We start from the raw sequence: 27,573 nt of genomic DNA, 5'->3' as shown, positions 1-27,573 counted from the left end.
TAATTTAGTGGTATTCCACATACTTTTTCATTAAAGACACAATACTGATCCCACTGAAGGCTAATGGCATTATATATGTGTCAAAAAGGGCATAATTTGGCCTGCAGATCCCTTAATACTGGTGATAATGCACAAGGTGATGAGAACTCAGCTTGACTTTCAGATTGTAGGTTGAACTTGCAGGGCTCTAGTTAGGAAAGAACATTTTTTCTTGAAATTCTGAAACGTCAGATGCACGTCACTGACAAATAATAAACCACATACCCCCATGATGCCATTTTTACAGAAGAAGTACATTTTAAAACACTTATTCCTTTTCAAGGAGAATAATTTCCTATGGCTTTCATTACCAGTAATAACTAGTTATTTACTAATGAATCCCTTGCACAATGTTATTCCCTCACTTGCTAATAGCTTGCTCTTTGTATGCTAGTTCATTGTTAATAACCAGTGATGATTGCATTCTCCCTCATCTTTAATATGATCCCTTGGGAGGGATAGCTCAGTGGTTTGAGCATTGGCCTGCTAAACCCAGGGTTGTGAGTTCAATCCTTGAGGAGGCCACTTAGGGATCTGGGGCAAAAATTGGTCCTGCTAGTGAAGGCAGGGGGCTGGACTCGATGACCTTTCGAGGTCCCTTCCAGTTCTAGGAGATTGGTATATCTCCAATTACCACCTTTTTTTTTTTTTTTTTAAAGATGGAACTGGTTGGGGGCTACAAAGAAATCACACACGCCAGAATTTTGAATAGCAGGAGCTGTAATATCTCCACCCTAGGTCTTATGTGAGGGCTGAATTCGGCTTTAAGGTAGCTATAGTCTGCTCTGTTTTATGAAAAAATCAGATGTAGCCCTTGGGTGCTGGGAAAGCGGCGAATGCAGCCACCACTTGAGCAATATTTGGACTGTCTTGGTTTAGTCTACAAGGACCTCTTCAAAATATTAATTAAATCATTTTTTAGTTGATGTGACTAAACTCTAAATCACCTATGGACAGCCATAACGTTAAAATTCTAGCTGATAGTGAAAATTTAGACTTTATTAATATTCAGACAAACTACTGCAGTAAGTAAAACAACAAAGAGCCAGTCTAATGTGCCATTTAATTATTCTCTTAGCATTAAGCTATCTAATTACAGGCAAGTTGAAGCTCTACCTTAGCCTCTAGATAACCCCCTCCCTACCCAACCCTCGCCCAAATTACCTATCACAGTCTCCCTTCCTGGGCTTCTCATCCAGTCTCAGTGTCCCCATCTCCCTCCAGCTCTCTGTTGCATTCTCTTCACTCAGCCAGTCCCAGTTCTATGCCCAGACTTGTCTCCTCATCAGATCTGTCTCCCTTCAACTCATCTCCTGTCCCCGGCCCCACTGATTCTCAGTCCCAGTCTCTTTACCCACCCAGTCCCATTCTTCTCCCCCACCACACCCAATCTGATATCAGTTCACCCTCCTCCCATTTCCCAGTCCCAGTTTCCTTGTCCAGCCAGTCCTGGTCTGCCTGCTCACGGCCCCAGTCATTCCTCCAGCCCAGTCTAGGCTATGTCTACATATAAAACACTAAGGCAGCACTCTACAGTAACAGGAGGGGTTCTCTGGAGGCATAGGCAGAGGACATTATTTGTTTAAAGGTGAGCCCAGAGCTCAAACACCAGGAGTATTACAAAATATAATCTTCACCCTCCTCAAACGCAAAACTATACTAAGGTCCAGAGCATGCCTACTTCTATTCCTAGAGCCTGAAATCACTTGGGACAGACCCATGATTGTCATGAAATGCTGAGTCAGCCGTGAAGCCATGTCCACATAGTCACATAATGCACCGGACCCTCGCTAGAACGCGTGTCTATATAGCGCGAATTCGCATATAATGTGGTCGCGGCCATGGATCCCAAATTTAATTACTTTAATTGCAATTTATTTTAACGCAGTCCCCGCGTTAACGTGGTACCGCGCATGGATCCCAAATCCCACGTTCTAGCAAGGATCCGGTGTACAATAGGTCTAGGCAACTCCAGTGCCAACCCAGACAAAGTGCCACAGTACAAGCTGTACACCCCAGCTATTTCTCACCCAGGAATCGCTCACTGATTGAAGCGAGGGAACATCTACATTTGAAAACAGATGCAAACATGACAAACTGCTCCACAGATCCTCAGTTATACATCATCCTTACAATTACATCATAGTAGTTAGAAATTTTATTAGCCACTGACCTTACATTAAATAAGATGAAGCAAAGAGAAGAGTCCCTGATAATATGTGTTCTATGCTCCAAAGCTGAGTCCCCAGTTGAGACCAGTGTGACAGATAACTATCCTACCGCAGGACCTACACTTGAGGAATTATCATAATCTATTATTTAGAATAGTGCCATAAATGTGTATGCAATTCTCTGTCCTGTCTCCACCTAATTTGGAGAGTCCATGCCCCCAGAAATGATTTCCTACCATTTGAGTGCCATATCTCTAGCTCTTTGTAGCACAGCCCAACCATCTAACTGAAAAGACTAAATGAAATTAACTGCCAACAATAACTTAAAGCAGAACAAGAGGAAATTAATGAATAAGATTTTCTGCTGATTATGATTAGAACTGTGGTATAATTGATGTGAAATATTAATTATTAGATTCAGCAGTGTCTGACATTTAGTATACTCGGGTTCCTACAATCAGTTATTCTGTTATTACTTATGATGCATGTTGTTACTGCTGCACTTTATTGTAGATTCTGGGTAATCTTTACCCTGTTTTTCAAGACAAGAATCAATATCTTAGGTATAACTTTATCATTTTGTATTCTTGTGAATACTAACAAACTTCAATAAAACACGAATAATAAAAACAGAAAGTTAATAGCACAAGCAGTCTGTAGAAAAAGTAGTTAACAATTACGTTTTTAGGATGACCAGATATATGAATAGACCTGATCTAAAAATATTTTCAAGTCCAAAACAATGCATCAAGTAGCAAATACATTTTGAAAATTGCTGAAGGGAAGTAATTTAAAAAGATTACTCTTTGATTGGACCAAAAATCTATAAACAGGAGAGAGTACTTTTTGTGTTCTCACTGTTGGAAAATTAGTTGTTCATTTCTAGGAAACTATTTACCATAATACATTTCCTAAGTATTTCCTAAAGAACATTAGAATACTATACTCAAGCAGACTGGTAACTCAATGCAGCATATGTTGATGAGGAGAACAGGTGCAGATTATTTTGCATGTGTCTTTTACAGAGCTCTAACTCCATCAATATCTTCAAAAAGATGCATTTTCTACATCAAATTCCCAAGTCAATAAAGGGGGAGAGAGGGAGACAATTTTGATAAGCTTCATTCTCAGAAAGCCTGAATCCCTTTTGCTGAAACTCTCACATATACATAAAAGTACAGTGAGGCGGGCACCAAAAATGGAAAATTTCAGCCAAAAGGTTGCATTCTGGGAAATTTTTAAGAATGTTGTGCTGTACTAAGTCAAATGCCTTACAATAATCTAAGTACATTACATTTATACTTTATTATTTAGTTACTTTATTATCAACCAAACTTGTAATCTCATCAAAGAGCAAAATCAGGCTTGTTTGACAAGACCTATTTTCCACAGAAACAAGCTAAAAGCTTTCTTACTATAATTTTAAAATGCAGTAGCCATTGTAGAGAAGTGCTATGGAAAGACCTGCCTAGAGGAATACAGGGAGAAAACAGAACATTTATCTTTGTCGCTTCAGGAGAGGTCGAGTGGATGAAAGCAGGCAGGCTCAAATGGGCTTTTCTTCCCTCAATCGGAGATACAATGTATGGTTCAGCTACCACTTGTCACTGATTACTTTAATAAAATTACCTTTAACTAAAAGCAATTTAGCAAAAAGGAAACATGGGTAAGCAAGAACTCAAACATTTAAGGAATTTGGGCCTGATCCAAAGCCCACTATAGTCAATGGGAGTTTTCCCATTGACTTCAATGGGCTTTGAATCAGGTCTTTTATCCAGTCTTGTGGGCAGGCTATTCTTTTACCAAATTGGGGCTGTTTGAAAGGATTTCAAATGTTAAAAGCTGTCCTGGCACAAATGGATTAACACATGGTTATTGCAAACAAAGTAATTTATTTCATGAATAGTATCCCCAGTGGTGTGGGTGTGAGTGAGAAAGATGTTGCACATACACCTCTACCCCGATATAACGCGACCCGATACAACATGAATTTGGATACAATGCAGTAAAGCAGCACTCTGGGGGGCAGGGCTGCACACTCCAGCAGATCAAAGCAAGTTCGATATAACACGGTTTCACCTATAACGCAGTATGATTTTTTGGCTCCCCAGGACAGCGTTATATCTGGGTAGAGATGTACATGCATGCACACACACATGCAAGTATATGCACATACATTTTAAATGTGTGCATATACATATACACACCTATAGAGAATGCAGAAAACGTAGCATTTATCCTTACCGATTCAATGCAAATGCATAATGAAATTTAATGTTGTGCTGATCAGCCAGATCGCAGGTAGGCAGCATTTCCAGTGTTTCCACCAGCTTCACCATAGCATTATAGTCCTGATATCAATAAAAAAAATACAATCACAGAAAATATCACTAAGCCAGATCATTTGATCAAACTCCCAGCTGGATCAGGCTCTTCACTTGGAAATGTAAATCAATTTAGTTACAGTAATAATTACTGGTCAGTGTGGACAAGGACAGCTCACATTCACTAACAGGCGAGGTAGTTGTGCACAAGAAGTAGTTACTCACCTTGTACAGTAATGATGGTTCTTTGAGATGTGTCCCCCTATGGGTGCTCCACTGTAGGTGTGCTTGCGTCCCTGTGCTGCTGACTGGAGAACTTCGGTAGCAGTGTTCATGAGGCCCGCACATGCGCTGTCTCTCCTCGGGCTGCGCCACAAGGCTAGTCAGCACGTGCGGGCTAACCCCGCTCAGTTCCTTCTCTATTGCAGAGTCACTGACAACAACTCCAAAGGAGAGGGTCAGAGGGTGGGTTGTGGAGCTCCCATAGTGACATACATCTCAAAGAACCATCGTTACTGCACAAGGTGAGTAACTTCTTCTTCGAGTAGGGTCCCTACGTGTCACTGTAGGTGACTCCTGAGCAGTATCCCAGTGCAGGGTTGGGACTTCAGGGTCAACGTCAGCACTGTGGAGCCGAAGATGGCATGGGAGGCAGAGTCCCCAGTGATCGCATAATGTTCTGCAAAGGAGTGGATTGACACCCATGTCGCCACTTTGCAGATCTCTGAGACAGGCACATTCTTGAAGAAGATGAGGGATAAGGAGACAGACCTTGTGGAGCGTGTACGAACAGTATCTAGAGGGGTCATATTGTCTGATACACTCTGAGACCATCTTGGAAAGTCTTTGGGCTGATATTGCTGAACCCTTGGATCTTTCCGCAATGGACAGGAAAAGCCTGGGGGGAGTCTCTGAAGGCCTTTGTCCTGTCCAGGTAGAAGGCATGGGCTCTCCTGATATTTAGTGTGTGTAATATAGCCTCGCTCTTGTCTCGGTGAGGCTTGGAATAGAACGTTGGAAGATGAATCAATTGGTTCATGTGAAACAGAATGGTTTGGAATGAATTTCAGATGTGGCCTGAGTGTAACCTTGTCCTGAAAGAATATTGTGAAGGGGTGGGGGGAATATGCCATCAGAGCCACTATTTCCCCTAGTCTCCTGGCCGAAGTAATTACTAAAAGGAATGCTGTTTTCATTGAGAGCTACGTAAGCAAACAGGTGGCCATAGGTTCGAAGGGAGGCCTAGTACCAGGTTTAAGTCCCATGCAGGCGTAGGAAGCCGAGGTTGTGGAAAGAGGTTAACTATACCCTTGAGGAATCTTTTGGTGGTCAGGTGTGACAGCACCGAGTACCACTCTGCTGGATGGTGGAAGGGCTGGTATAGCCACTAGCTAGACTCAGAGAGCATAGAGAGCACCCCAATCCTTTATGGCCAGTGCATAGTCTAAGATAGGTGGAAGAGTCATAGATGTCGGGAGATTTGTTGGCAAATATACCAAATCTGAAACCTAGACCATTTTTACAGGTAAGTCTGTTGTGCTGAGGACTTTCTGCTGTGTAATAATATCTCTTGCACCTCTATCAAATAGGAGCTTTCTACGTGTTTGAAACAAGAAGGAGCCATGCCTTGAGGTGAAGAATCGCCAGGTTGGGATGTAGGGTATATCCTCTATTCTGCGAGAGGAGGTTCAGAATGACTGGAAGAGAGATTGGTGGATGTGTCATGAGCTGTGACAGGTAAGGAAACCAGGTCTGTCTTGGCCACGTAAGAGCAATCAGAATGACATCTCTTTATTTTCAGCAGGACCTTTGATAGTAGAGGAAAAGGAGGAAAGGCGTAAAGAAGGTCTCCATCGCGGGGAGGAGGAAAGCATCACCTAAGGAGAGTTGTCTTATCCCTGCTCTGGAACAGTAGCGTGGACATTTCTTGTTCAGGTAAGTGGCGAACAAGTCCGTGCTCACCTGAATAGATCGTGAAGCACTACTGGGTCTAGTTCCCACTCACGGCCACGTGGGAATTTGCAACCAAGACTGTCTGCTATCGAGCTGTGTGTGCCTGGGAGGTAGATTGCTGACAGTGTGACGTCACGAGAGGTACACCATAGTCTCATCACTTCTGTGCAAAGGGAGGGTGATCGGGCTCACCCTTGTTGATTTATGTAGAACATCCAGGCTACGCTCTCCGATAGGACTCTAGGTGTGATACTTTGATCAGTGGGAGAAAGTGAGCACAGCCATTCCTGACCGCCCTTAGCTTGAGGAGATTGATGTGAAGGGAGATCTCCATGGGTGACCATTTGCCTTGCGTTGTAAGGCCATTTAGATAGCTCCCCCTGTATGAGTGATGCATCGGTGGTGAGAAGCAATGATGGGCAGAGGTGCGAGAAGGGGATCCTTTTGCAAATGTTGGTTGGGTCTTTCCACCAGTCTAGGAAGATTTTGACCCTGGTGGGTATTGACCAGGGTTTGTCTAGTCTGTCCCTGTTTGGTCTGTAAACCAAGCTGAAACACATCAGAAGGCACCGCATGTGAAGCTTGGTGTATGGTATCACTGCTGTGCCCGCTGCCATGTGCCCCAAGAGCTGTAGGCAGTGTCTGGCTGATATTTGTGGCCTGTTTTAAACAGTCTCTATGTGTGTCGCCAGAGAGAGGAATCTGTGTTGAGGTAGGAGAGCTCTGGCCTGTAACGAGTCGAGGTCAACACCTATGAATTCCAGGCACTGCACTGGAGTGAGGGTTGATTTCTGGGCGTTGATCTGTGGGCCCAGTTCTGTAAACAAATGCTTTGCAGCTCTGGTGACTTGGTGAGCTCTTGGAGAGACAGGACTCTGAGGAGGCAATCGTCCAGAAAAGAGTAAATCATGGCCTCTTGGGAGCGTAAGTGGACAGCCACCACTGAGAGAACCTTGAAAAATACTCTTGGGGCCAATGATAGCCCGAAGAGGAGTACTCTGAAGTGGTAGTGGTCTTGTCCCAGAATGAATCTGAGAAATTATCTGTGTGTTGGTAGGAGTTAGATATAAAAGTAGGTGTTTTGAAGGTCAAGGGCTGAAAAACAGTCTCCCTGTTCCAACACTGAAATGATAGTTGCTTAAGTGATCATCTTGAATTTTTGAGCCTTGACAAACTTGTTGAGAGCTCTGAGGTCTAGTATTGGTCTCCAACCTCCCTTCCTCTTGGGTATTAGGAAGTAAGAGTAGAACTCTTTGCCTCAAAGATGTTGAGGTACTGATTCTATGGTTCCTAACTGGAGGAGATGATCTACCTCTTGTTGTAGCAAACTCTTGTGAGAAGCGTACCTGAAGAAAAATGGGGATGGGTATTGTGGAGGGGGCAGGAAAGTAAAATGGATAGAGTACCCATAAGTCTGGTATTATGCGCTCCCAGGTGCCGCAGAACACTGAGAGTCAGTGGCCAATGGGTGGGTAGCAGTTATGGGGAATGGTCTAATGGCACCTTGACCAACATGTCAAAATGGATGTTTGGATGTGGATGGCTTGGATGAGGAAGATTGTGGGCCAGATGGTTTATGTCTTGAAAATTTAGGTTTTTTTCTCAGGGTCTTGTAGTAACATTGAGCTGAGTATTGGGAAGTGCATGGCTTGTGATGGGCTGCAGACTAAATTTTTTCTTCTGTCCTGGCGTGTAGATTCTCAGCAATTGGAGAGTGGCCTGAAAATCCTTCAAGGTGCGAAGAGAGGCATCGGTCTTTTCCACTAAGAGCTTAGTGCCCTCAAAGGGAAGACCTTCAACGGTTGACTGTACTTCCTTCAGGAAGCCCAACAGATGGAGCCAAGAGGCACACTGCATCACCACCACAATCAAGATGCAGCTGGCCAGAGTGTCAGCTGTATCGAGGGCAGATTGTAGCGTTGTCTTTGCTACTAGCTGACCCTCCTGAATGATGGCCTTAAATTGGTCGCGATGCAGCTTGGGTATCTGTTCAATAAAATCATTCAGTTCTATCATAGGAAGGGGATCTCATCTGGTGTTGATGGCCATGAGAATTTAAAGCACCCACCACAATGGGGAGGGGTGGGAGAAGAGGAATTATTGCAGCCTGGGTAGGCCTAACTATGCTAACTTTAATGTAGGTAGTGCGGGCAACAATCATGGGGTCACAGACCCTGACATGGGTCAGCAACCCAGCGGGCTTGTAATGGGGTGCCAAAGCCTGTGCCACCACTTCCTCACTACCATTGTACCCATGCCAGCTAGATTAAAGATAAGAGTGGGTATGCCAATTCGCACTGCAATCACATCTTCATTTGCCGAGTAGATGTATTCTGAGAGAGGGACGCAAGAAACAAAAGTGCTAAATATCAGAAGAACAAATCCTATATTTCTAAGTCTTAAGAGGAATGTCAGTCACAAAGATGGACAGTTCATAAGTATTATAAGAGAGGCCCTGTTTTACCAAAACCAGAGTTTTTTTAAAAATCCAAAAGGTTGTTTTTTCGGGGGGTGAGGGAGGGAGGTGGAAGGGATGGGGAGGGTGGAGAGTAGGGTTTTTAAAACAAACACAATATTCCTTTTTATACCAATTCTGAAACATAGTAAACCTGGACTCTTGTAGCAAATGTTGAAATCACAACAAATTCTTTTTCTTAGTTTCCAAAGGCTTAAAGTTTGGATTTAAAAATTAAAAACCAAATACACTTCTTTTTTCATAGATGAAAAAGAAAAAGAAGTAATCTACTTTAAAACCACAATATAGCCAGATTTAACTTGAAACTAAAATAATACAGTGGTCCAAATTCAAGAAGCTATCAAATAAACAGGCAATAAACAAGAATAATAATAAACAAGAGTAAAACCCACTCGAAAAGAGAATCTTCCTTACTTTCACATCAATAATATACCTGGATATCTCGATAAGAAAGAAGCAGGTTTATGACAATGTCAGAAGTCAGGACTTCAGTATTATCCATACGGAGCTTAATCCTGGCCAGCTCCTTTGCTAGTTCATCTCCTTGATACTTGTCTCTAGCTTTTCTAATATCATTCAACAGTGTTTCCTTGCAATATGCACTAAAGAAATAAAAATGGAGATAAAGTGTTAGAATTTTCTAAATGGAGGTTTGGTTACAACATTAAAACAGCACTAATATTTGTTTATCGGAATGAGGTTTAAGTTAACTATTCCTTTCAGTTTACACTTCTAAGAAATATTTTATATGAGACATTATTAAATTACAAGTTCTAATTTTTAAAATTATTTACCAGACCTAGTAAAGGAGAGGAACAGTGCTCAAAATAAACACATTAATCTACACATTTATCCTTAAGAAAGCAGAAAATGTCATGCTAAACAAAGAGACTACAGTAATATAAAACAAAATCCCTCATCTTTGTATCTAATGGACACTAGCAGCTCTTATTAAATAAACCAACCAGAGCCATCCATTATCTGATTAGCTGTAGTTCACTTAGTGAACATAATGCATACTATTACACGGAGGCATGCAAAAGCCACAGTAACAACAGTCAGGTCTTTTTCACTAAAAATCAGTTTATATTGCAATGTAGGGAGGTTAAAAAAAAAAAGATGCAGTCTATTTGAAACGTAACTTGTAGCGAGCATTTACTAAGCCCAGGGCTTAGTCATTAATAGCCAGATCCTGACAGGTACTGAGCACATATAACTGCTTTTCTTGTCCAAAAGGAGTTGCAAGTGCTCAGATCCTAAATCCTAAATGCAGAAGAGGAAATTAAGCTCTCTCTTAATATCCACTAATACTGTGATACTAATATCCACAGCATATATCACTTGCAAGGTACTCTCATGAGATAATGCAGTGAGGGTCTGAAGAAATGGCCAATGGAAGGCTTTTTCATTTTATTTATTTTACTGTCACTGCAAACTCATGTCTAATTTGTTGCACACTATCACTCCTAGTTCTCGTGCACTGTTTCCAGGTTTATGTTAATCAGTTCTTCTTTCATTAATAAGATCGCACATAGGTGATTTGAAAATTTTACCCTAAGTCACCTAGAAGACCCAGTTCCATTTTCAAAAGTGGCTTAGACTATGTGTCTCATTAAAACTTATCTTTTGTCACTTGCCTCTACTGTATATCTTCACATCTCTCTGCCACCACTCTTACTAACTCTATAACTGTACAGTTAACTCTTTAAAGCTTTTTAGGAGAGAATTTATATAAAAGGCACCACATAAACAAAAGCTTTATTGATTGCATCACATTACCCTAATCTTTACTGCCCCTCCTTCATATTAATACGCCTGTAAATGGCAGGATAAAAAAATAGAGGAGCAAAATAATAATTTTATAATCAGTTACTTTTAAATTAATGTAAAAATACAACACAAAGACACTGTAGGAACTCAAAAAGCAACAAAGAATCCTGTGGCACCTTATAGACTAACAGACGTTTTGCAGCATGAGCTTTCGTGGGTGAATACCCTGGGTTTTGCAGCATGAGCTTTCGTGGGTGAATACCCTGGGTATTCACCCACGAAAGCTCATGCTGCAAAACGTCTGTTAGTCTATAAGGTGCCACAGGATTATTTGTTGCTTTTACAGATCCAGACTAACACGGCTACCCCTCTGATACTTGTAGGAACTGAGTGCCTCATAGCAGCTGAGGCAAACAAAAATGCACCAACTTAAACCTGAGCTCCACTGATAACACTGAATGAAGGCAACTCTGTTCAACAATATAGCTGCAGTTCAGCAACATTGAAATAGACTGTAAGCTCGTTAGGGGCAGAGACCCAATTATGCAAGGCTGTGAACAAACATAGAACAAAAAGATGGTCTCTGCCCCTAACGAGCTTACATTAATTTAAAAGTAACTGATTATAAAATTATTATTTTGCTCCTCCATTTTGACTGAGGAAGGGAATGTGAAAAGTGCAGAAGAGGTACAATGGGCAGTGCCTACTAAACAAAGGGGTATCAAGATGTGTCAGTAAACAGGAGTCACCATGGGACAGCTGAGGCCCAGAGCAGCATTCTACAATTACTATGCAATTCAACTGTTAAAAAGGTTCCACTCAGACACTAGTCTGTGTGACCACAGTTAATACCATATTGTATGCACACACTTAGTTTCTATACCCTCTTTTCTCCAAGGGCTGTATCCGCAGTTCTGACTCTGCTGGCCGATATTTTGGATAGTAAATGCAATCCACTGCTGTCATAAAATAGTTAGTTTACTACAACAGCTTCATGACAGAAATATAGTTTAGATTAAATTAAGGTATTTATTTTGAAACAGGGTTAAGCACACTGAACTTTGGTGGGGATTCTGAAACCCCTTGCAGAGTAGGAAAAAATATCCACAAGCAGGAAGTGTAAAGGTGGCAAAATTACCATGATGTAACGTGAATGTCCTTCAGAAGACAGATAAACCTGTCCATCAGTGGGACACAGAGTGGTCCCAGGATGTTGTCCCAGTTAGGCTGCATGTACTCAGAGGCCCTCCGCAAGGCATCACTTTCACAGCAAAAATAATCAGCACCGGGTGTTACAATGTATGGAATAAAATAGTAATTCCCACTGGAAGCCTAGAAGGAAAAGCAAACACATTCAGATAGCAAATGGAAGCACTGCACACTCAAATTGGATGGAGTGATCTCATTCTGAATCTTCTGATTAATTCCTTAAGAGCAAATAATGGGCAGCTAGGTTTGCACAAGTGTTCACTAATTTTGCATGCCTCCACTTTTGGATGTTCAACTTGAGACACTTTGGGCCTGATTTTCAGGCATGCCAAAAGGACCACGGCTCCTATTGACTTCAATAGGAGTTGCTTTCTTGATGGAAGAATTAAGTCTTTATGTAAATATATGCTTAATTGGAAATCCAGATTTTTTAAAAAACATCCAAGTTTACTGTACAGTATAAATTTTTGTTTGTTTAAAAAGCAGCAGCCCTCAGGATGTCATGGTGCTGTCACCAGAGCTTTAGAATTTAAATAATACAACTAATTTTTAAATTACCTTAGTTATTTTTATTTAACTGAAATTTTTAATTAAATATTCTGAATGTGAGTATGACAAATTGTGTAGGGTGACAGCTGTCACGATATTGTCTCTGTTATTCAGTAGATCAGTCCAATGACAACATAATAAAAGGGGACTGGCAGTAGCATTCTTATAACTGAAAAGACACATTTCATATATAAACACTTTGTTGGGTTTTTGATCTGGCCCGTATTGAGAAGGCACTACAGCAGGAAGCAGTTGCTGGGAAGCTGTCACTGTAGTCAAAGAAGAATAAGGGATTAGTTACTGTTGGAGGAAGCAGGTAGAAGGCTCTCTGTAGAGGAGGGGAGGGGAGAAAAGGGGAGATGGAAGTAACAATGGCAAGAGGACCATAATTAGTATTTTAAGATCCAGAGACCTTATTGCATTCCAGAATGAGAGGCCCAGCTCAGTATTGCCAACCCCAAGCATTCAAAAATTATGACTCAGGCCCTCCAAAATCAGGAAGTTTTAAATAAAAATTAAACATTTCTGGTTTCTGAGACTTCAGGGTTCATATTTGCAACCTATGTATCCCCTGCAACCATGAAGGCTGAAAACTTACTTTAAAAAAATAAAAATAGGGGAGCTGAGATTCATGACCCCACAAGCTGTGGCTTTAAAAACACTATCAAATATTGTGAGACTTGCAGAGAATAAAAGTGTTGGCAAAATTAACTTCAGCAGGACTCCTTTCGTATGGGAGGAATATAGACATTACTAAGGGTGAAGGAATCAGGCACTAGACATGAAGAGAAATGAATTAGGAAAACTGTTGCTGTTTGTGACCAGCTGCGCAGATCTCATTCCCCAGTCCAGCAGGGAATAGGGTTAACCCCTGTGCTGCCTTCCCGGCCCACCCCGCAGAAGGGCCACAGATGTTTACAATCAGTGCAGATGCATTTAGAAAGACATGTGGCTGCCAGGCAGGGCTATATAAAGCAGTGCTCTCAGCTGAGTCTGAGAGGTGCCACAGACTGGGAAAGACCTTGTGTGGACTGCTCCATGGACTGGCAGAAAGACCAGAAGGACTAAGAAGCCCTGATACAAAAGTGGAGAGCTGAACAGATTTTGTTGCATGCCAATAAACCAGTCACTAGAAGGGGAGATTTTTCATTTGAAACCCTCATTTCAGGCATGTGGTTACCCTAAAGGCAGAGAAAGGAAAGTAACTGAGGCACAGTGACTCTTTTGCCCCTCTATTTGAGTTCATGATGATTCCGAACTATAAAAGATCCATCATTTCTAATAAAAATAATACCACATTCCTATTGACTGTACTTGAGCTAAATGTCACCACACAGTACAGCATTCACATTTCCAATCCCTCAGACAGAGATAAACACCTACAAGATCTCTATCAAGCATTCTTAAACCTACAATACCCACCTGCTGAAGTAAAAAAACAGATTGACAGAGCCAGAAGAGTACCCAGAAGCCACCTACTACAGGACAGGCCTAAAAAAGAAAACAACAGAACACCACTAGCCATCACCTACAGCCCTCAACTAAAACCTCTCCAGCGCATCATCAAAGATTTACAACCTATCCTTAGAGATGATCCCTCACTCTCACAGATCTTGGGAGACAAGCCAGTCCTCGCTTATAGACAGCCTCCCAACCTGAAGCAAATACTCACCAGCAACCGCACACCATACAACATAAACACTAACCCAGGAACCTATCCTTGCAACAAAGCCCGATGCCAGCTCTGTCCACATATCCATTCAAGTGACACCATCATAGGACCTAATCACATCAGACACGTCATCAGGGGCTCATACACCTGCACATCTACCAACGTATTATATGCCATCATGTGCCAGCAATGCCCCTCTGCCATGTACATTGGCCAAACCGGACAGTCTCTACGCAAAAGAATAAATGGACACAAATCTGACATCAGGAATCATAACATTCAAAAACCAGTGGGAGAACACTTCAACCTCTCTAACCACTCAGTGACAGACTTGAAGGTGGCAATTTTGCAACAAAAAACAGACTCCAAAGAGAAACTGCTGAACTTGAATTAATATGCAAACTAGATACTATTAACTGTGGGTTAAACAAAGACTGGGAATGGTTGGGTCATTACACCAATTGAATCTATTTCCCTATGTTAAGTTCTCCTCACACCTTCTATGGGCCATCTTAATTATCACTTCAAAAAGTTTTTTTTCCTCCTGCTAAAGATAGCTCATCTCAGTTGATTAGACTCTGCCTGTTGGTATGCATACTTCCACCTTTTCATGTTCTCTGTATGTATAAATATCCCGTCTGTGTGTTCCATTCTATGCATCCGAAGAAGTGAGCTGTAGCTCATGAAAGCTCATGCTTAAATAAATTTGTTAGTCTTTAAGGTGCCACAAGTACTCCTGTTTTTATTTCTAACACTGTGATCATCGGTCCCACTGCTGTCTTTATTTTCTACCACCCGCCTCCCAAAACTAATTACTTAAATCAAGCTCAACTCAAGCAACTAGCATGTCAAGTTGCTCAGTGCACATGTTGCAAAAATTAGTTTTGCTTTTTTCTATTATTATTTTTAAGGTTGTCTTTGGCCTGGAACATAGTGACCTCATGAGAAAGCAAGTCTGCCCCCGCCCCTCAAACCACTAAAGACAAACACTTTAGGTCAATAATTTTCCTTGTGTATGAATTTTGGTTTTAAATTTCAAACAATCCATGAGCTGTTAGTTCTGGGGGAGAAGATGAAGATCAGCTTTGATAGTCCATATAATTTTCTTATGGCTACAATTTGTAACAGTAATGAAAACTGTAGTAATTTGCTGGGAGAAGGAAAACTTTAAATTTCACAACCAGCCTTCAGAGATGTTTCTCAAAGTTACCTGTGTGGAATAGTGCAATACACCTGTTTGGACAACATTTAACCATTTTATTCATGTCCCCTACCTCCTCTTGGATTTTTGCACCCCACATATTTTTCCACAAATTTTCATCCACAATGCAGAAGCACCTATTTTAATGCAGAAATTAAGGCCTATCTGTATTTAAACACATTACCTTATGTGAAGAGTTCTAGAGGTGCAAGCAGTGGGACTTCATCTGAAAATTTAGCCCCGTAAGTTTGTGATGCACAGCCACATCATCAGCTGCCAACGTAAGCCATCAGTGTTATACAAAAAGAGGTAGGCTACCTCCTGGCAGAAGTAACCTTAGTATGTAGGGGATACCCATCAAACCCTAGTATTTCTGGACTACCTCATGGCTAGTGATCAACAGTTTCCTGACTCCTCTCTTTTCTATTTAACATATGCATGCACTAAATAAAATCCAAACATCCCACGCAGTACAATATGTGGACTGAAATTTCTAAAAGATTCCATCGAATCTTCACTACTTAGAAACAATTCTGTGTCTCTACTTTCTTTATATTGTTTTTATTATGAACCACAGATGTCTGAAAACAACATCTTTATTTCTTAGGAGGTCTCTGCTCTAGTTACCTATTCCTCATCTAAAGAAAACCCTCTGACTCATCAAAATTAGCCACTGTGGAAAATTATTGTAATGTCACAAAGAAATTACTGATATTCTAGGTGAGGAATGGGCAGCCGATGACCTCTTAAGCAACTTATGTAGTATTGCCAACCCCAAGTGTTAATAAATCATCAGCCAGGCGCCGCAAAATTTGTGATTGGCTTAGATCATTATGACAGAATTGGAGCTGCTCTCTAATAATTTATGAATAGTATATGTTGATCTGGTTATCGCAACGTTTACTGTATTAATATATTGGTTTAGTTTAACAGGAGGCTGTAAGAAAAAAAGATTGTGAAAAGAATGGCTGAAGATAAGCCATTCCTCAGCAAACTCTTGAGGGTTGCTAAGTGACAATGTCCAAACTCTCAGCCTTGAAGAGTTTACCTCCTGCCCAACTAGCCTGGAAAATTAGTTTTGACCAGAAGGGCCAAAACCTCAGGAATACAGAAGAACAAAGGAGTAGAGCAGGGTTTTAAAGGTCTCTCTCTCAAGAGAAGGAATAGGTGTTTGTGAGCAATAGACAGAGGCACCCATTATGGGGTCTGAAAAGTTAGGCCTACCGAGGCTATCATCTGGGGTTAGAAAGATAGACGTGTATAGACTGTTGTTTTAATATCTTGGCCTCTAAATGCTTTGTCCCTACTGTCAAAATTAAACAATACTTTCATTTAAGAAACTGCCTGGTCACTGTTCACAGCCTCCCAAAGGGAAGAACTGCTGACTCAGCCCTCTGTCATGCCAACTCCCATGAAGGGAAATAAATTGGAGCTGGCTAGAGAAAACCTGCCCCTAATTGGTGAATGGAAGACAGCTGCCCAATTAGCCTGGGAGGGACGAGGGAGGGAGTGGAAGCAGAGTGATAGCTCCTCCTTCCTCGGTGAAGACTCTAGAACCCAAGCTGTGTATGGTGAAAAGATGGTAGGAGCCTAACCTGTAAATAAATGACACCAGGGTCTCCAAGTGACTTTGTCAGCACAGCAGGGGCAGAAGCAAAGAGAGGCTCTGCAGTGCCCTGCTACATACCCAAACTCAGTTGGAGCTAAGGGGTAAGTGTGACACAGACATGCCCAGGGAGGTATATTACCCCTGTGTCTGACCGTCTTCTCAATATTTCACTGAAGGGGGTCATGGTTGGTATCTGCTGAGCGCTAAGAACTAGCTGAATGTCATGATTATTGCGAGGTGTTTGTATGGGAAACCATTTTAGAGTTTGAAACATGTAGGCTATTGTATTCCAAAATGGTTGAAAGAGAAACTTGCCACTTGAGATGGAGGAGCCTCAGACCTGACTCAATCAACAATGAGAACAAGGGCCATCAGTGGAGCCAACCCAGGCCCTGGATTTACTGTCTGGACCAGATGCAGGCCTGAGTGTTTACCAAGACAAAAGAACCCCTAAGAAAAGTCTCTGGTTAGGGGACCTCCTTGGGCTAACATACAACAGTCTGTAACTGTATAGGGGAAGAAGAAAGGGCAAAGGTGTTATTCATTATGGGAGAGCCACTGTCCAGTGGGAGCATCTCATGAACGGTGGATCCCAGCTTTCTGGACTGGACAAGTGCTGCAAGGATGGACCATTGGATGAGAAATGCTTTCCTGCCTAGGAAGGTAACTTGTTAATAAGTATAGGCTATAGATTGCAGTTTGTTTTTCTTTTACTTGTAACATTATGTTTCCAAACCCTTTTACTTTTATTTTGCATCTTTCTCTCAAGCTCTGTTAAATAAACTTAAATTTGTTTTTACTATAAATACGTATAGACACCTTGTCCTAAAAAGAGTGTTGAACTGAGGTGAAACCGATGAATTGAGATACACTGCTTCCATGGAGGCAGCAGATCCATGTAAACTGAGGGTGTCCACAAGACAAGAAACTGTGCACTTGAATGTAGTAAAGTGGTGCGTGTAAATTGCTAGCCTGCATTGGGAAAGAGTGGGGTTTATGGAGCCTGGATTGGAGCACTTGTGTTGCCAAGGGGGAGGGTGGTGGGCAGAGACGAGGCTTGCTCCTGCTGTGAGCAGGTGGCAGCGATTTACCAGGACACCTCGGTTAATACTGAAAAGCGTTACTAAGTACAGGTGATACGCATGGCACACACATGCTACCGTATTCAAAGTGGTGATTTGAGGAACTACAATAGTTTGACTTTATTTTGTTTCTATAGGGTATATATTAAAAAATCCAGACTCAAACTCAGGTCATATGCTTATATGACCGTCCTAAGAGAAACATTCCACCTTGACAGACAGTACCTGATCCTGTAACTAGATGCATGAGCGCAGGGGTCCACTTGCATGGAGTCAGTTGCAGGATTGGAACCTAAGTTAGTGACATCAAATCAGGAAAGATTTAAATGCTGATTACTCTCATTATTGCTACCAGAAGCACAATGATGTTGAATGTTTTACATTACATAGCCCCTTTACTGCAAATGACCCCGTGCCACTTTATAAGCTATAGGACTGATCAAAAGCCCATTGAAGTCAATGGGAATTTTTCCTCTATGGGCCTAATGTCCTCACTTTCATCACAGGAAAGGTCCTTCGGATTTCAATAGAATTATGTGAGCAGGAAATTGCCCTCTATGCAGCAGATAATTATCATTTTACTAGTCAGTGAAATGCAGAAGTTGTTTAGTAGAGAGGAAGTGAAGAGCGGCAAGATGTTTTAGGAAGAGCAAGGAACAGAATGATGTAATAGCTTTATTGTGCAAAATATTTTTGAGATTTAATTCCTATTTAAATGTATTGCAAAATAAGCTGTAGTGGCCTAAAATTAAATGAGAAAATAAATACAAATTGGACATTAGGAAAGAAATTTCTTAGCCGTTGGAGCAATCAGGAATTTCAACTACCCGAGCTAGTAGGGGAAGCACTATCATGAGAGGTATTCAAGAAAACACTCAGTAAGAAAGTAGAAGGAGAGAAAGCAAGGGTCCATGAACTAGATGATTCCAATAATCTTTTCAGCCCTATGATATATCGATTTTATTCGTGCAGGTGAACTCTTCACTGCCATTCATAAGTAAGTGCTCGCTAGTGTAAGAGCTGATCCTGGAGCCATATTCTATGATTGTTCCATCAACTGGAACGCCTGTTGGCATCAGTGAGAGTACTGTGTAAAAATCTAAAGGAAACAGTCTAGTCAATTTAACTTTTTTGCCACATGTGCAGCAAATGCAAGTGCTGTTACTCAGTGATTCAAACAGGACCAGTATCTGCCTGCTAAACTTATAGCTCTACTTGTGCAAGATAAATAAAATGAATACCTGCACAAGACTGTATAGCAACATTTGGATAGTCTAAAGTTATTAGCTATCTGAATTAGTTTGAAATATTTCCAATCTAAAATACAAGCAAAATAAGTATTTGCAGTTAGAAACAATACATTTTAAGAACTTAAAATGAAGTTGTTAAGGAATAAGTACAGAATTATTAGTCAGTTACAGTGTAAGTATACTATAAGGAAATAATTTTTTGGCACTTATACACTGATTTAAGAAATAATTCTTAGTATTTATACATCTATTTTTCATAGCACTTTAAAACATGATGGAAATTTTAAAAAAATTATTTCAATTGAGGTATGTAGGTGGCCTACCAGAATATAACTAAAAACAATCTAAACAAAGACAACTCAGCTCAAGAAGGCTATATCAGAATCATCAGTGAAATGAACCCTAAAATCCCACCTCTAAACAATAATAAGTTTAACAATCTTTTCCTGGAAGGATGCCATTGCTATGTTTTGGCATAATGTGGGTATATCTTCACTGAAGAACAAAAAGGTGTGTTATTAACTAACTCACTCAAGTTAGCTAACTGGAATTAAAATCTTAATGGGGACTAGGCAGCCATCTCCTGCAGGGGCATTGGAACAATGTGTATAGTGGTGGTGCTGAGAGGCATTGAACCAAACTGTAAACCCTGTGCATGATGGAAACCACTTCAAGCCAGGAGTTCCAGCACCTATGATCACATGAGTTAACAGGTCAAGTCAAAGTCTACAGGGAACCTGGGGTTTAACAGTAGAGGCTCACTAGTGTTAAAGTCACAGTTGCCAGCCTTGCCTTCACTAGGCTTTTAACTTCTTTTTTTCCAGTGAAAAAATGACCAATAGGTTAAGGATTAAGGCCCTTCCAAAGCTACAAGACCTCAACAACATTGACCCTCCCTCCCATCTTCTCAAATACGTTCCTTGGGACAGTCAGTAATTCCAAACCAACAAATCTCTATTGACATAAAGCAGGGGTCCCCAATGTGGTGCCCGCAGGGGCATCTAAATGCGCCCGCGTCCTGGCCGGCTTTCGAGCATCCACCGAAATGCCGCCAAAATTCAGTGGCATTTTGGCGGCGATGCCTCTGGATGGCGCCGCTTGACACCGACAAGCGATGTCATCCAGAGGCGTTGCAGCCGAAATGCCGCCGAATTTCGGCAGCATTTCGGCAAATGCTCGACCGCCGCCACGGTCCTTCGTCTGGTGCCCGCCAGATGAAAAAGGTTGGGGACCACTGACATAAAGGAATCAAGATGAAAACATGTCCCCTTCCCTCCCCACTGAACTAGTCCTCTATCATTTAAGGTTTTCAAAATCAAACAAAAGTATTTGAAGCACATTCACTGGTTAACAGACGGCCAGTGCATATTACAGGACTTAATGAATCTATGCTACTGCATTCTGCAAGAGTTACAAATTATAAGTGGTTTTCAAAGGTAGCCCTCAATAGAGCCCGTTGTTAATACTAATACCATAACAAAAAATTACTGAAATTTAAAAAATTGTCTTTATAGATGACAAAGACACAGATTACAGTGGCAAGGTCTAGCTCCAGAAGAAAAGGTCACAACTTCAAAAGATTTTGGAGGGAGGCAGGTGGATATCTGACCATCAATGAAACATGGGTTTCCACGCTCAGCTCTCAGTAAAAAATGAAGAGTCCTCACATGAAGGGCCTATCAATCCACAGTCATCAACAAACATGGCAATTTCCAAATAAACAAGATCTTACAAAAGCCTTCCCCCACCCAACAAGCAACACTTTCAATTTTTTCCAAGTACAGCATGAGCTAGCTGCCTGCACTCCATTCATCAATTTAGGCCATGCGCACCAGAACAGCACCTTGCAGGAATCAGTGATCAAAAGAGATGGTAACAGAGAACCATTTTATTTACAGTTTTTGGAGTCGAGGGGGAAGATATCATCTATTATTATAAAAAGACTTCCTCTAAAACACCTCTAACATTAAGCATATAGCCTGATATGGAAGAGAGTGAAAAGTCATTTCAAACTCAAGGCAAGATTCAGTTCTGGGTTTCTTTTCTGATCAAAAACTTGCAGAATTTGAAGTCTGTTCAAAATGCTATTCCTAAGACAATCTTCCTGGCCTTTTTCGGTCCCTCCCCTCCTTATCCACTGCAACAAATACAAGATTGTCTTCAAGGTCTTTCACAGTTCAGTTCCATCCTACCTATCCCTCTCTATTATCTTATCAGCCTTCCCCTTTGCTCGGCCAATGATAAAAGTCTCAGCCATCTGCTTGTCTATTTCTCCCACAAGAAGCTTCACCCCTTCTTCCATATCATTCCTTATGTGTAGGGCCCTATTTCCAAATTCATGGTCCATTTTGGTCAATTTCACAATCATAGGATTTTAAAATACTACATTTCATGATTTCAGCTATTTAAATCTTAAATTTCACAGTTGTAATTGTAGGGGTCCTGACCCAAAAAGGAGTTGTGGGGGGGGGTTGCATGGTTATTGTAGGGAAGTTGCGGTACTGCTACCCTTACTTCTGCACTGCTGTTGGTAGCAGCGCTGCCATTAGAGCTGAGCAGCCAGAGAGCAGCACCTGCTGGCCGGGAGCCCAGCTCTGAAGGCAGAGCCACCACCACCAGCAGCATAGAAGTCCGGATGGTATGGTACTGCCACCCTTACTTCTGCACTGCTGCTGGGGGGGCTTTGCCTTCAGAGCTGGGTGCCCAGCCAACAGCCACTGCTCTCTAGCTGCCCAGCTCTGAAGGCCATGCAGAAGTAAGGGTGGCAACACCACGACCCCTATGCAACTTCTTTTTGGGTCAGGACCCCCAATTTAAGAAACACTGTTTTCCCCTGTGAAATCTGCATAGTATAGTAAAAACACACAAAAGACCAGATTTCACAGGAAGAGACCAAATTTCATGGTCCATGATGCTTTTTTTATGGCCATGAATTTGGTAGAACCCTACTTATGTGTAAATCACTGTCCCACAAAACACCTGCAAGACCACGACTTAACCTCCTTCATACTCACTTCTGTTCAGCACCGGGTGAAGCATAGGAACATTAGGTCCATGCTTCAGGGCATCAGCTCCTGAAGTCATGTACTTACACCAGAATCTCAGCTTTTGTTGAAAACTGAACTAAGAAGTTTCTAGCCCTTCTAGTGAGGGGAAGCTTGAACACAAGACCTGAGTATAACTAATGCAGTGATGACCCCATAAGTCTGCAGTAAGGCTGGACCAATAGCTCAGAGAGGTTTTAACACCTAACTTGGCTGTTATCTCCAAGACCTCATGATCTTGGGGAGGGGAGGGAAGAGGTGCCGACACCATCCTAGGAGAGGACTCAATGTGGCAGGAGGAGAGGAATGCAGCAGTCCTGATCCATCCACCCACTCGGATACCATAACAGCCAGGGTGTAAGTACTGGAGGGGCCTCTTCTCTCAACTCTGTTTCTCCAGGGAGGGAGGGAACCCTTGTTGCTCCTGAGGTTGAGGTCCTGGTGTGCATAGGGCCTCTGATTGCCCTACTTTTACTGTGATGCCTATAGCATATTATTGGCTGATAGTGGTTAGACAGGCTGCAATTTAAGACTACGGCTACTGATCTGCTTATATATCACCATTATTTAAAAAAAAAAATTCTACATCTACAAATTGTGCACACAGCTAGGCTATGAAAAAAAATGCTTATATTACTGTTATCCCATTCTCCCTCCTCTCATTTGTATGTTTCACCAATCTGTCATGACTTGTCTTAAACTAGGATTGTAAGCTCTTAGGGAAAGCAAACCTCTTTTACTACATGTTTGTACTGTGCTAGGCACAATGGGTCCTTGGAGCTAGGTGAGGATAACACCAGTGAGTAGCAAACTTGTACATATACCTCCAAAAAAGTGTAATTATACTACCACCCCATACCTTAAATTACTTTTATTTTGAAATCAGAGTATCCACATGGGGTGTTATACTGGCATAGTTATGGTGGTAGAATTATGCTGCTAGAGCTATGCAGTTCCCCGTGTAGACAGGTCTTAAGAGTATTTAAGATAACATGTAAAAGACTCTCTCAATATGGTTTAACCCATGCAATTGGACAACAAAGAACAAACCAAATTCATTAGACGAATTTGGATGCTTCTAAACACGTTGCCTATCTGAACACGCTTGGGGAGTTAAATTAATCAGTTGTCTTAAGGATCAAGATAATTTTCAACACCACAGAAAAATATGATGGACAGGACACCACAGAAAACTGTTGCGTGTGACTGATTTCCCAGCAAAATTATAGTACTTTATATGCAGTACTTCATCTTAAAAGTCTGAATGTAAATATATTTTTTGAAAATGCAGGGTTTGGCTTTCTCTTTAAAAAAAACCACAATGTATCCCTAGGCTACAGGATATAATTTCAAAATAACATCTATTCCAAGATAACAGTTACCTGAAAAATAAGAACCAGCCCAGTATTATTTTTAAAATATCCTTAAGTAAATACAATTGGAAAGGCACAGTAATAAAATAATTCTAAAATTACTTTTATTCAGCCAGAAAGCAGAATAGAAAGTAATACATACTTTGCCTATCACATAACCACTGTGGTACTCAGGAGGCACTTGGACCTGAAGAAAAGCTTTGTGGTTGGCAACTGCAGCCAGCTCCAAATTGAAATGGAACAGCATGGAAAATAAAGAATATGGAAGTATACAAATAATAAAAAAAAAAGAGACAGACAGACACAGGACACATGAAGAGAGAAATTATTAGAAAGAGATACAACAGAAGATGAAAACACACATACAGCAAGTTTATATATAATCTTTAAACTCAAAGAAGTTTGCAGGAATTATAGTATAACTACAATACTACAGAGACAAGTTTGCCAGCATATGTTCTTGTTTTATCGCTGACATGCTTTCAGGGAAGTCTTATATACAATCACTAGTTAGATTATTACATGAACACTGTAATTAACTACATACAACAACATATATTGTTGGAGGTAAATTAGTGTGTGCCTATTAAAACTTTACCTTTTGCATTTCTAGAACTCCTTAGGGTTAAATATATATCCTTAACTTGCATTAACATTTTTCATATTTAATATATACAGAGTATTACAATCAGATTGTTAATTCTAAATCATTAGAAAACCACCAATTTAAGGGAAAATCAGTTTAACTATTTCCCTTCTATTATCTCCATGTTCTATTTTTGTCCTTGTTATTAGCGATTTGTAAGCTTCTAGAGGATAATACGACTATAAGGAATAGCCGGTATGGATTTGTCAAGCCAAACTGACTTAATTTCTATCTTCAACAGAGTAACTAGCCTACTGGATGGAGGGAAGCTGTAGACATGCTATATCTTGATTTTAGTAAGGCTTCTGACACAGTCCCAAATGACATTCTCATAAGAGAACTAGCAAAATGCAGTCTAGATGAAATTACTATAAAGTGGGAGCACATCTGTTAGAAAGATCACACTCACAGAGTAGTTATCAATGGTTCAGTGTCAAACCGGAAACGTGTATCTAGTAGGGTCCTGCAGGAGTCAGTCCTGGGTCTGGTACTGTTCAATATTTTCATTAATGACTTGGATAATGGAATAGAGAGTATGCTTATAAAAATGTGTGGATGACACCAAGTTGGAAGGGGTTGCAAGCACTTTAGAGGACAGGATTAGAATTCAAAATGACTTTCACAAATTAGAGAATTGGTCTGATATCAACAAAATGAAATTTAATAAAGATAAGTGCAAAGTACTACAGCTTAGGAAGGAAAAAAAATCAAATACACAACTATAAAATGGGAAATAACTGGCTAAGCAGTAGTACTATTGAAAATAAGCTGTTGTTTATATTGGATAACAAACTGAATGTGAGTTAATGTGATGCAGTTGCAAAAAAGGCTAATATCATTCTGGGATGTATTCACCGGTAAGAGCTGGTACAAAACCAACCGTACTGGCAGGGCCACTGATGGGGGAGGGGGGGCGGCAAAGGGGCAGCTTCCCCAGGGCCTGGCAATTTAAAAGCGTCTGGGGTTCCTGGCCATGGCCAGAGCCCCTGGCCCTTTAAATCGCCGCCAGAGCCCCGGAGCTCCCGGCTGCTGCCGCTGCCACAGGGCTCCAGCAATGATTTAAAGGGCCCAGGGCTCCCAGCCTCCGCTACTGCTCCAGCAACCAGAGCCCCAGGCCCTTTAAATTGCCACCAGAGCCTGGCCTCAGCCCTGCCCCTTCTGCCCAAAGCCCTGCCCCTTCCAGGGGCCTAGAGCCGCCCCACAACCTTGCTCAGGACCCCGGTCACCCTGCGTACCAGTAAGTCCCTTAAGTTACTTTCACCCCTGACTGGAAGTGATTGTCCCTGTCTACATGGTGAGGCCTGAATTGGAGAATTGTGTTCAATTCTGGGCACCACACTTCAGGAAAGATGTGGACAAATTGGAAAAAGAGTCCAGAAGAAAGAAACAAAAATTATAGAAGGTTTAGAAAACCTGACCTATGAGGAAAGGATAAAAAAACTGGGCATGTTTAGTTTTGAGAACAGAAGACCGAGAAGGGACCCAATCACAAATATGTTAAAGGCTGTTATAAAGAGGACAATGATCAATTGTTCTCCATGTCCACTAAAGGTAGAACAAGAAATAATGGGTTTAATCTGCAGGAAGAGAGATTTAGATTAGATATTAAGAAAAACTTTCTAATTATAAGGGGAGTTAAACTCTGGCATAGGCTTCCAAAGGAGATTGTGGAATCCCCATCACTGGAGATTTTTAATAACAAGTTGGACAAACACCTGTCAGGGATGGTATAGGCTTATTTAGTCCTGCCTCAGCACAGGGAGCTTGATTTGATGACCTCTCAAGATCCCTTCCAGTCGGGCACATCTATGATTTTGTGATTGCTTTCCAGGGTGAGCTGTACCTAACTCACCACCCCTCACTACCCACATTCAAATAAACCAAATGCGTCCCACTATCATAGAATCATAGACATGTACAACTGGAAGGGACCTCAACAAGTCATGTAGTGCAGTCCCCGACACTCAAGGAAGGACTAAGTAATAACTAGACCATTCATGACAGGTGTTTGTCTAACCTGTCTTTAAAACCAATAGTGATGGAGATTCCACAACCTCCCTAGGCAATTTGTACCATTGCTTAACCACCCTGACATTTTATTTATATATATCATGAAGGATGGGCAGTCAGGGCCAGAACTATTCTGGAAAGCACCGTCCATCTGCCCTTTGAGTCTAGAAATCTTTAAAAATGGCTTAATCCCACTTCTTCCTATGTCTTGTGTTTTCTAGATCCTGTGCCTTAGTTTTCATTAAATCTAGTAGAAATTTTCTGACTTTTGATTCTTCGTCCCCAAAAAATGACAAATTTGTTACAAATTTTTTTTTGTGAAAAGTCAAGGTTTTGACCAGCTCTGGTTTTCATGTTTTTCTGAAGTTGCACTCCTACAATCCACCAGTTGTGATTTGGAGAAGAGATGTTAGGAAGCCTAATAAAACACACAAGTTTATCCTTTCCCTCTAAGGATAAAATACATTATCCCCATACACACTCTCTACAAGTCCAAGAATATATCCTCAAGCCAGCTCCCAAACCTTCATTGCTTCATGGTAACAGAGAGATGAAGATGAGACTGTTCCACAAGGCTGGAAATTTGTGATTTATTTTATAAATAACGACTGACAGAAACAGCAGAGCTACACCATCTCTGAGTGAAATAAGCAGCTGACTGCCTTTAAGGCTACAATCAGGTCCACACAAAAAGAACCACCTAATGGAAGGGACATAGAGAATTTTGACCTTTAGTTACACGCTAGGGCAATTCTGTCTTGGGAACTGAGCTCCGAATTGTAGATTGCATGCTTTAAACATCTCAGTGGGGCAGTAAATTAGCAGCACAGAATTTTAATTGCTTGCTTTGGGCAAAGTCAAATAGAACAGACTCTTATCCAAATCTCAAAATATTTCATTACTGATGTTGGAAACTACATCCCCCAGTTTTCCCACCCTTACACTTTTCAAATCAGTTATTAAATCTATGTTGCAATCTTATATCACAGCCTTACAGAGCTGCTCTGTGGTTTTCACGTTTCAGCTATGGACCCAGACCAAGTCCCAAATGAACTGCTGGACTGTTTGCAATGTAGCATTCTCCGTTTACGTTCAACTTTCTCTCTACTCCCTCTTTCCCTGAAGTGGAATTAGTATAATGATTTACATTTTCCTTAAAGGGAAAACATTAATCATTTTTCTAGGTTTACTTATT

General features: G+C 41.2%; 1 protein-coding gene across 1 annotated transcript in view; it reads right to left on the bottom strand.

Moving 5' to 3' along the window:
* Positions 1–27,573, bottom strand: part of LOC120394496 (mitogen-activated protein kinase kinase kinase 15-like) — a 156,967-nt gene that overhangs the window by 76,435 nt on the left and 52,959 nt on the right. The window contains 3 exon segments of the mRNA XM_039518722.1: positions 4,455–4,561; positions 9,397–9,565; positions 11,872–12,065. Coding sequence (XP_039374656.1) covers positions 4,455–4,561; positions 9,397–9,565; positions 11,872–12,065 — 470 coding nt within the window.

The sequence above is a fragment of the Mauremys reevesii genome, unplaced genomic scaffold (genome assembly GCF_016161935.1).
Source record: "Mauremys reevesii isolate NIE-2019 unplaced genomic scaffold, ASM1616193v1 Contig61, whole genome shotgun sequence".
Lineage (NCBI taxonomy): Eukaryota > Metazoa > Chordata > Testudines > Geoemydidae > Mauremys > Mauremys reevesii.
This window is presented reverse-complemented; position numbering and strand designations above follow the sequence as displayed.